The sequence below is a fragment of the Mandrillus leucophaeus genome, unplaced genomic scaffold (genome assembly GCF_000951045.1).
Source record: "Mandrillus leucophaeus isolate KB7577 unplaced genomic scaffold, Mleu.le_1.0 Scaffold585, whole genome shotgun sequence".
NCBI lineage: Eukaryota > Metazoa > Chordata > Mammalia > Primates > Cercopithecidae > Mandrillus > Mandrillus leucophaeus.
In genome coordinates, this window is record NW_012106308.1 from 950715 (window position 1) to 961750 (window position 11036).

Here is an 11036-nt window from a genome sequence, read left to right on the forward strand (position 1 = left end):
GTAGGAACAGCACGTTATTGGGCGTTTACCTACAGAGATAAATATTTTTTCTTTGGCAGATCGTTCCACAAGGCCGTGGGAGGAATTCCTGGGGAGTTCCCTTAGAATTTAAAAAAAAAAAATCTAGTTTATTTATATTTGACCACTCCGCAGACCCATCCCACAGTCTCACAAAACCCCACCTAGAAGGGCACGCAGCCGATTCAGAACCCAGTAAGCAACACTTCCGCGCCTACCCTATCCCTTCCTGGAGTACATCCGGGACTCGGGGGGGCGTGGTCTCTGGAGGCGGAGTCGGCGCAAGCCGGCCCCGCCCACCTGACTGAATTCACAGTCACGCTCGCTCCTTCCGCCCGCCAGGGGTCGCAGGCTGCGAGAGCAGGTTCCTGGTTTGGCAAACACTCTCCCTCTCAGGCCTGTTCATTCTCGCGAGAGAAAGCGCGAGGCCTGCCGGGAGGGAGCGCGGCCGTACTTAGGTTTGCTCAAAATGGCAGCGCTGGAGGAAGAATTCACGTTGTCTTCGGTAGTCCTGAGCGCCGGGCCTGAAGGACTCCTAGGCGTGGAGCAGAGCGACAAAACGGACCAGTTTCTAGTGACAGACAGCGGCAGGACAGTCATCCTCTATAAGGTGAAGGCAGTAGGATTGGGAGCGCCCCGACTGCCTTCTCGCCCCTTTCTGAGCGCGGAGCTCGAGCTCGAGTTTCTCACAGCTTCAGAAAGAGATCGTGGAGAAGGCTTAACAGAGAGCCGGCTGGGCCTGTCGGGAACGCTGAGTGAGGTCTAGAATCTGGCTTGCTTGCCTTCCTGTAAAGGCATATTTCCGACTTGCAAGGGCAGACCGTCTGAGTGCACGTGGGTTAGACTCGGAAAAGAAAGAGAACCTGTGCCTTTGCTTCGGAACTGGCGGAGATGGTATTGCTAAGATTCCCTCCTGGGGTCTTTATCGTCTTAGCTGCCCGCGGGAGGATGGAACAGAGATTGTTTGGGCGGGATAGGATGACACTGACAAGAGTGGGAATAGTGGTTTAGCCCTGTGTCTACACTTCACACCCCTGTCTTTGTAGGGAGGGACAATTTTAGAGGGTGAGGGACTTTCTTGATAGCTCGGTAAGAATCTTGACTCCAAGTGGCTTGTCTGTTGGCATCTCTGGTTCACGCTGTGAATCCTGGAGTTGAGTCCCAGGAAAATCTGCAAGTCCTGCCCCCATTTCAGCCTAAAGCCTGATAGAGAACACTTTCTAAGCTTGCTTTTGGTGGTCGCTTGGAAAGCAGTTACTTTTATCTGGGCTGCTGAACATAGTTTTCTATGTTTTAAAGAAGTTAGCTATCTGCTTTGACGTTTCGAGAACAGGTTGCCAACAGCTCCTTGTACTGACTCTGTTGACTCTTGGGTTTTACTTGGGCTGTCAAGTATGTTTGCAGTTTTGCAGTTCCTACATAGGAATACAGCGACTGATTGGAGTTGGATAGACATGATCCCAGATGTCTACTTAATTTCCCATGCCCCTGTTTAAAGGCATAACTTCCCATGCCTCTATTCAGAGGCATAATATAATCAATTTTAAATGTACTATTGTTTTTTAACAAAGGGTTGTTTATTTACTTATTTAGCAACGTAGTTATATTTTCATTTTAACTACCCTTTTAAAGTTTTGGCCGGGCACGGTGGCTCACGCCTGTAATCCCAGAACTTTGCGAGGCCGAGGTGGGTGGGTCACTTGAGGTTCAGGAGTTCGAGACCAGCCAGGCCAACATGGTGAAATGCTGCCTCTACTAAAAATAGGAAAATTAGCTGGACTCGGTGACGTGTGCTTGTAATTCCAGAGCTTTGGGAGGCCGAGGTGGATGGAGCGCCGTGGCGGGATCTCAGCTCACTGCAACCTCTGCCTCCTGGGTTCAAGCGATTCTCCTGCCTCAGCCTCCCGAATAACTGGGGTTACAGGCCCGCGCCACCACGCCTGGCTAATTTTTGTATTTTTGGTAGAGACAGGATTTCACCATGTTGGTCAGGCTGGTCTCGAACTCTTGACCTTGTGATTCTCCCACCTTGACCTCTCAGTGCTGGGATTACAGACGTGAGCCACTGCAACTAGCCAGTAAATTTTTTAAATGCTGTCATTTTAATGGTTTCTTTTATTGATTATAAATTTAATTGCTTTTAATATTTGACTTAATATTGTATTTATCTTAATTTCATTAGGTTTCTGATCAGAAACCCTTGGGGAGCTGGTCAGTGAAACAAGGTCAAGTTATAACATGTCCAGCTGTGTGCAACTTTCAAACTAGAGAGTATATTGTTGTACACGATAATAAGGTGAGTTTTAAAACTTTCATATAATATATACAACATAAATGTTGATTATTAACTATTTGTATTTATTATATGTAAATGGAGAATAGAATAGTTTTTAACTAGTATGTTTTGATTTAAGGTTTTAAGAATATGGAATAATGAAGATGTAAACCTGGATAAAGTATTTAAAGCTACAGTAAGTCTTTGAATTTTCCAACGTATTTATTTAGCTTATTGGTGAATTAGAATCATTCATAATAAAGTATGTGTTATTTGTTTTAATACTTCTGGGAAAATAAGCATAAGGTCCTAATCAGGTTTTCATTCTAATTATCTTACAGTGTATCTTGGTAACATGTCTCCATGAGTTAAGGAGATGAGGATTTATATAATTCATGAATGAGAAATTTACACTTATTTCCATGAGTTTGGATGTTTGGAGTATGTCTTTTATGAGCGCAAAATGAACTTCCTGTACCTTTTCTTAGAATAGGTAGACCCTGCAAGTTTCATGTATTGTACATTTTTAAGAGTGGCATATAATACAGTAAAAAATCAAATCAAAACATGGCTAGCTGTGTATGTTCTACTAATGACCTAGAGTGTGTGCATTTTTTCTTACTTATAAAATGAGTATCTTAAACTAGGTTAATCTTGAAAGTTCTTTCCAGTTCTAAATGTCTAAATATAATTGGCACATTTTAGAAGTGGCTCACAATAGGGCTAATTCAGATATAACGCAGTTGTTGCCTGGATCCTTGAAACTTCTAGCCAGCTAGCCATGCTGTTCCCTGGCTCCAGTCTTTTCATTTACCTTGAAATTCATAACACAATCCTGAATTTTAAACAGTGGGGGTTTATTTGTTGTTGTTTTCCTCACACACAGTGTTAACTTCTTTTTCTGGAATTGCGGGCTGTAGTTTTAATTGTGGCATCAGTTCTTATCTAACACCAGAATTGCATGTACCTCTGCATGAATGGCTTATTTGTATCTTCCCCATTTTTAAGAAACCCAGGTTTTAGTCTAACCTTTAGTAGTCACAATGGATAAACCAAAAGTGAACTTACAGATTAAAGTTGGGACTAGGTAGAGAGGATAAGAGAAAAAATTAAGACTTCTAAATGTGTTTGTGTTGTAGATTAGATTTTGGAACCATACATAGTTACAAAGCAAAACTAAATCAAAATGAAAACAAAGCAGTCACTTAAAAAGAAGCCTCCGCGGCCGGGCACAGTGGCTCACGCCTGTAATCCCAGCACTTTGGGAGCCCGAGACGGGCGGATCACGAGGTCAGGAGATTGAGACCATCCTGGCTAACACCGTGAAACCCCGTCTCTACTAAAAATACAAAAAAATTATCCGGGCGTGGTGGCGGGTGCCTGTAGTCCCAGGTACTTAGGAGGTTGAGGGAGGAGAATGGCGTGAACCCGGGAGGCGGAGCTTGCAGTAAGCCAAGATCGCCCCACTGCACTCCAGCCTGGGGCGACAGAGCGAGACTCCATCTCAAAAAAAAAAAAAAGCCTTCTCTAAATATCATTGTCTTATTATATTAGGTATACACTGTTTTAGAATAAAAATTAAAATTTTGTATGTTCTTCCAGTTGTCAGCTGAAGTATATAGGATACTTTCAGTGCAAGGGACAGAACCCTTGGTGCTCTTCAAGGAAGGTGCTGTTCGTGGTTTAGAGGCCTTGCTTGCAGACCCCCAGCAGAAAATTGAAACTGTTATCTCTGATGAAGAAGTGATCAAGTAAGTACCAGTACTTGTAAGTAAATTTATCAAAATAAAAATGCACTGAACATTTTTTTGCCTTGTTCAAAAGTATTGGTTATAAATATAATGAAAGTAACCTAATTAAAAGTCACTTATAAAACATTGACTAAAATAACATCCCAAAAAGCCTCTGGGCATGATGATTGAAGAAACCATAGAGTCATATGAGGTCTTGACAGAAATGGATACTCAGTTATCTGAGGATGAAATGGGTTATCCCAAAAGACCAAAATCTTTTTGTTTCTGTCATATTGCCCTGACTACCAAGCTCCCATCCTTGTCACCTGGCTAAAAGTGTATCGTATTAGTGAAATCATGGTGTGTGTTAAGACCTCTGCATTCCCAGATTCTGAAATAAAACTGGAAAAATGACTCATCAAGGGATAGAAGGACACTTCATGATTTCACGTCTTTCTGATCCTCTTTATTTCATCACATTTCCTGTTCATTGACTTGTTTTCTCCAGGTCTACCTGGTAGAAACTCATTTTCTAAAAGTCAGAGTTCAGACTGGTACTTACAACGTGGACAGTAACCAGTTATAGATTAGACTGACCTGATGAATACCTCTAAGGTGTGAGCAACTGTTTTGAGGGAAATCTTTGGAGGTTTTGAGCTCTAGTTGCCGCTTTGCCACAAACTGTGCAGCCAATAACTATGCCTCAGCTTCCTCTGTATTGAGATCTTAATGTTTTCCTCAGAACATGAGTCCCAAAAGTAACTCTGAAAAAAATGAGGTAGGGGAGTCAATTTAATTTTGGGAAGCACTGCATCTCCCCTCTTGGAACTTTAAAATTCACATTATCATCTGGAGAGTTCAACGACCTGCATTTAATCCAGAGCTGCATTTGACAAACACGTATTCCTTGTGGTATGTGTTTCAAAACGCCAAATTAAGTGTTCTCTGATGTCTCTCTGGTTCTAAAAAATATTTAATGAAAACATTGATTAAATTTTGATTGATATGTGTCTCCCAGCTGGTGATTTTTGCATTATATAATTTTTCTTTTTTCTTTTTTTTTTTTTTTTGTAGATGGACAAAATTTTTCATAGTATTCAGGCATCCTGTTTTAATTTTTATTACTGAAAAAGTAAGTGATATCTTCAATTCCTGGCCCATTTTGTGAAATTTCTTTTAAAAAAAAATTTTTTTTTAGAGATAGGGTCTTGCCCTGTCACCCAGGCTTGAGAGCAGTGGTACCATGATGGTTCACTGCAGCCTCAACCTCCTGGCTCAAGCAATCCTCCCACCTCAGCCTGCCGAGTTGCCGAGTAGCTGGGACCACAGGCATGCACTACCATCCCGGCTTATGTTTTATTTTTTGTAGAGACAGGGTCTCACTGTGTTGCCCAGGCTGGTCTCAAACTCCTTGGGCTCAAGGGATCCTCCTGCCTTGGCCTTTCAAAGTCCTGGGATTACAGGTGTGAGCCATTGAGCCCAGCTGTGAAATTTCAAAACCTTTATTTATTTATTTATTTATTTATTTATTTTTTGAGACAGAGTTTCACTCCTGTTGCTCTTGTTGCCCAGCCTGGAGTGCAATGGCGTGATCTCGGCTCACCACAACCTCCTCCTCCCGGGTTCAAGTGATTCTCCTGCCTCAGCCTCCCAAGTAGCTGGGACTACAGGCGCCCGCCACCACGCCTGGCTAATTTTTGTGTTTTTAGTAGAGACGGGGTTTTACCATATTGGTCAGGCTGGTCTCGAGCTCCTGACCTTGTGATCTACCGACCTCGGCCTCCCAAAGTGCTAGGATTACAGGCGTGAGCCACTATGCCCGGTGCAAAACCATTATTTTTTGAATTAAAATGGGACTCCTTATTCTCTCAGAATATCTCTAATTTTTTTTTACTTTTTATTTTTTATTTTGTTTTGAGACAGAGTCTTGTTCTGTCACCCAGGCTGGAGTGCAGTGGCACGATCTCAGCTCACTGCAACCTCCACCTCCCGGGTTCAAGTGAGTCTCCTGCCTCAGCTTCCCAAGTAGCTGGGACTACAGGCGCCCGCCACCACGCCTGGCTAATTTTTGTGTTTTTAGTAGAGACGGGGTTTTACCATATTGGTCAGGCTGGTCTCGAGCTCCTGACCTTGTGATCTACCCACCTCGGCCTCCCAAAGTGCTGGGATTAGAGGCATGAACCACCATGTCCAGCCTGTAACTTTTTTATAACCTTTTAAATTTAAGGCTGGGTGTGGTGACCTCATCTCTATTAAAAAAAAAAAAATACTGGAGCATGACAACGCACACCTGTATTCCCAGATATTCGGGAGGCCAAGGTGGGAGGATTGCGTGAGCCTAGGAGGTGGAGGTTGCAATTGCAATGAGCCGAGATCACACCATGGTAGTCCAGCCTGGGCCACAGAGCAAGACCCTGTCTCAAAACAAACAAATAAATTTAATTGGATAAGATGTTTTTAAGTACTCATTGATGTAATTAGAATGGGGTGACAACTTCTGGTTTTGACATATGTTAAAATACTTGGTTGAAATGGGAATATTTATAAAATAACCTTTTTTTTTTTTTGCAGCATGGAAATTACTTTGCTTACGTGCAAATGTTTAACTCACGTATCTTAACCAAATATACACTCTTACTTGGACAAGATGAAAACTCTGTTATAGAGAGTTTTACTGCATCTGTAGATCGGAAATTCATCTCTTTGATGTCATTAAGTAAGTTTTCTTTCTTTGAACTTTCAGAGATTATAAATAGAGGAATGTTATCGGATAATGTCTGTTTTTGAATCTTAGACTTTGTGAAGCATTCAGTTACAGCCATTTTTGTGCTTTCTTACAGCAGTCATGCCTTCACTTTTTTTTTCTTTTTTTTTTTTTGAGATGGAGTCTCGCTCTGTCGCCCAGGCTGGAGTGTAGTGGCACAACCTCTGCTCACTGCAGCCTCTGCCTCCGGGACTCAAACAATTCTCCTGCCTCAGCCTCCTGAGTAGCTGGGATTACAGGTGCCCACCACCACATTCAGCTAATTTTTGTATTTTTAGTAGAGACAGGGTTTCACCATGTTGGCCAGGCTGGTCTCAAACTCCTGACCTCAGGTAATCTGCCCACCTTGGCCTCCCAAAGTGCTGGGATTACAGGCGTGAGCCACCTTGTCCGGCCCATGCATTTGCCTTTTGTACTTTGCATGTCTGGCCATGCATTAAATCAGCGATCCTGTGTTTTGAGGGCCTATTGAAGTACTTTAGGTATAGCATCCTTTTCTAACATTGCTTTGTCAAAATTCACCATAAGCTGGCCGGGCGTGGTGGCTCGTGCCTGTAATCCCAACACTTTGGGAGGCCGAGGTGGGTGGATCACGAGGTCAGGAGACCGAGACCATCCTGGCTAACACAGTGAAACCCCATCTCTACTAAAAATACAAAAAATTAGCTGGGCGTGGTAGAGGGCGCCTGTAGTTCCAGCTACTCGGGAAGCTGGGCAGGAGAATGGCGTGAACCCAGTAGGCGGAGCTTGCAGTAAGCCAAGATCGCTCCACTGCACTTCAGCCTGGGGGAAAAACAAAAACCCAACCCAACCGGGGAAAAAAAAAAATTATCATAAGCAATAAGTAACAATATTAATACCAATGAAAAAGAAACATCACCTTTTAGCTGATAAGGCCCAGATTCTTTGAGAGTGTAGTTAGTGAACCATAAACTGTCTATGTTTGGCATTGAATGGCCCCTCTGCTCCTTTTTTCCAACCATTAGATTTAGTATGCCCTTCCTTGAATAGTGACTGAGACAGATGGGCAAAAGGAGACTAACAGCAGCTTTGGCCCATGCCACTTGCTTTTTATTATAGATTGTAATGCCTTAGAGTCTACCTTTATGAAATGGTCTAAAGTATAACCCCAGTCTTAGGCCTCTAGGGCGGGGAAGGAAAAAAAAGTCTTTGTAGTACCCTCTGCCCTCCACCCTTCATGGCTGCTTTTGAAGTTGTTCTGAGAAAGTGAAGGAGAAATAAACAAGAGCAATACATAGGAAACATTTCCATATTATCACAATTAAAAATCTTTGTGAAGTTTTTCAGTGTGCAAATGTTTTCAGTGGCTATTTTTTAAAAGACTCCTGTCATTTTCATATCTTGGGGGTTATTGAAATGTACTTAATGTTTAGCTTAATGAACTTTGAAGGGAGGAAGTGTGAACCAAAGGGGCATATAAATCTTTATGTAACGGTAGGTACTCCCAGCTACTCGGGAGGCTGAGGCAGGAGAAGGGCGTAAACCCGGGAGGCGGAGCTTGCAGTGAGCTGAGATCAGGCCACTGCACTCCAGCCTGGGCGACAGAGCAAGACTCCGTCTCAAAAACAACAACAACAACAACAAAAAAATAGGTAGAACCACATGAAACTGCCAAAATTCAGTTGGACCACAAGAAAGCAATTTCATAAGATTTTCAGGGTGATTAGATAGGAAGAATTATAATAGACTAAGCACGGTGCCTCACACCTGTAATCCCAGCACTTTGGGAGACTGAGGCAGGAGGATTGCTTGAGCCCAGGAGTTGGAGACCAGCCTGGGCAACATAGCAAGACTCTATCTCTAAAAGAAAATTTTTTTTAATTAGCTGGGTGAGGTGTGTGCACCTGTAGTCCCAGCTATTTGGGAGGCTGACGTGGAAAGATAGATCACTTGAGCCCAGTAGGTTCAAGCTACAGTGAGCATGATCACACCACTGCAATATGGTCTTGGGTCACAGAGTGAGATCCTGTCTCACAAAAACAAACAAAAAAGAAATGTAATGTCTAGACCAGATGCTAATTACTTTCTAATGAGGGATATATCCTTTTAGGGACTAGATGATCTATATTCTTGGCAGTCCCCCTCAATATTTTGTTATTGCAGATATTTACAGTTTTTCTTGACTGTTACATTTCTTACTAAGATTTTTCTTGATAATACTCCTTTCCCCAGTTTAAATTTGTAGTATTCTTTAAGAGAAAGCACTGTGAGGGGATTGTTTATTTTTCTGGTTGGCTCTTTTATCAAATTGGTAAAATATTATAAACAATCTAGTACATTTACCTATACTAGATATAGAAATATCCTTCAATAACCAGCAACAAATGCTTATTTCCAACAGGCTCTGATGGTTGTATATATGAAACCTTGATACCAATACGTCCAACTGACCCAGAAAAAAATCAGACCTTAGTTAGATCACTGCTGCTCAAGGCTGTTGTATCTGGTAACACTCGAAACGGAGTTGCACTCACTGCCCTGGATCAGGATCACGTTGCAGTCCTAGGAAGTCCACAAGCAGCTTCTAAGGGTAACTGACATCCAATTCATTATGAAGGCCTTTGTATGTTTCCTTCACAGTGTACCTTTTACTCTTCTTTTCTTTTTCATTTTGTTATTACCCAGACTAATTCATTCTCTTTATCAGCATACCTAATTTTTTTGTACCTTCCCAATTCTTCTTGAATTGGTTTTTTATTTTTATTTTGCATTGATTAATCTTTCAAAAACACTTCTTGGTATCACCACCATGCTCATAACTATAATGTCATAAATAAATAAAAATGGTGAATATACTAGTCACCATCATACTAGCCTGCAGGCATTTGCAACATTAGTAAGCCTTGCGTTTGAGGATTGGATTCTTGGCAACATTTCACAGCATGGAAATCGACTGGACATGTACACCTTGAAATGTGGGAACTAATAGTGTACCTTTGATCTCCGTGACTTCTGAACAGGATTCTCATCACCATCTCGCCTCCTTACCCACCAACTCCCCTCCAGACTTCCTAGTCAGTCATGAAGAGCACGATTGCTCCTTGCCAGTACAGGATCACAGACCCCAGCCTTCACTAGAAAACTCAGACTCTATCGTTTAGCATAAGTCCCTTCATAGCCTAGACCCACCTTTTCCAACCTATTCTCCCAAATTCTGAGCAAGAACCCTCGGTTTTATTCAGGCGAGGCTCTCTATTGACCACACACTTGATACGCCCATCCTCACCTGTGTACTTTGTTCTGTTTCTCCTGCTTATTATTAAGATAGGAGCAAGGCTGGGTGCAGTAGCTCACGCCTGTAATCCCAGCACTTTGGGAGGCTGAGACGGGCAGATTGCTTGAGGCCAGGAGTTCGAGACCAGCTTGGCTAACATGGTGAAACTCCATGTCTCCACTGAAAATACAAAAAATTAGCTGGGCTTGTTGGCGCACAAACCCGGGAGATGGAGGTTGCGGTGAGCCGAAATTACACTATGCACTCAACCTGGTCAACAGAGTGAGACTCTGTCTCAAAAAAAAAACAGGAGCTCCTGGTTGTAGTGTAATTATACCATGTGCCTGGCACTTTACTAATATTATCTCATTATTTGTATCATTTACTCCTCTAACAACCATATGAGTGGAAATGAAGTTGTTACCATTCCCCTTTATAAAACAGGAAACTGAGGTAGGAGGTAACTAAGTAGTGGAACTAGGATTCAGCCCGAACAGGTGAATTCTGTTAAGCCATGTACCCTGCTGCTCTTAAGTCCTGACTCTTCACCACTTCACTAAGCTGTGCTTCTCCTCTCTCTCCTCCCATCTTCCTCTCTTATTCCTGCTCTACCTCCCTGCCAAAAAACCCCACTAGCTACTATAGAGTTTTCTGCGTCCCTTTCTGTGGTTTTATTGGTCCATATATGAGGAAATACTACTACTTAAGGGTTTTTCCCCTCCTCCTATGTATGCTAGCACACAATACATAACAGTTGTGTACCTTGTTTATTCACCTGGCCAAGATCTCTCAGAGATCTTTCCATATCATATTATTTTTTAATCTTCCTTGCTTTTTGAATAGCTGCATAATATTTCACTGAAGGGCGGCCCCACAGTGTGCTTCATCACTCTCCTATTGCCAGACATGAACATCTATTCTGCTTTTTTAAATTAAGATGAAATTCATATAACATAAAATTAATCGTTTTGTTTTTTAAAATTTTTAATGCTCTTTCATTTTTCATTTTTT

General features: G+C 42.2%; 1 protein-coding gene across 1 annotated transcript in view; it reads left to right on the forward strand.

Moving 5' to 3' along the window:
• Positions 1 to 357: 357 nt before the first annotated feature.
• Positions 358 to 11036, forward strand: part of NOL11 (nucleolar protein 11) — a 27590-nt gene continuing 16911 nt past the window's right edge. The window contains exons 1-7 of the mRNA XM_011999174.1: positions 358 to 628; positions 2201 to 2314; positions 2433 to 2489; positions 3896 to 4044; positions 5101 to 5158; positions 6598 to 6742; positions 9153 to 9341. Of these exons, the coding sequence (XP_011854564.1) occupies positions 488 to 628; positions 2201 to 2314; positions 2433 to 2489; positions 3896 to 4044; positions 5101 to 5158; positions 6598 to 6742; positions 9153 to 9341 (853 nt within the window). The 5' untranslated portion in view covers positions 358 to 487. The remainder of the gene's footprint in view (positions 629 to 2200; positions 2315 to 2432; positions 2490 to 3895; positions 4045 to 5100; positions 5159 to 6597; positions 6743 to 9152; positions 9342 to 11036) is intronic.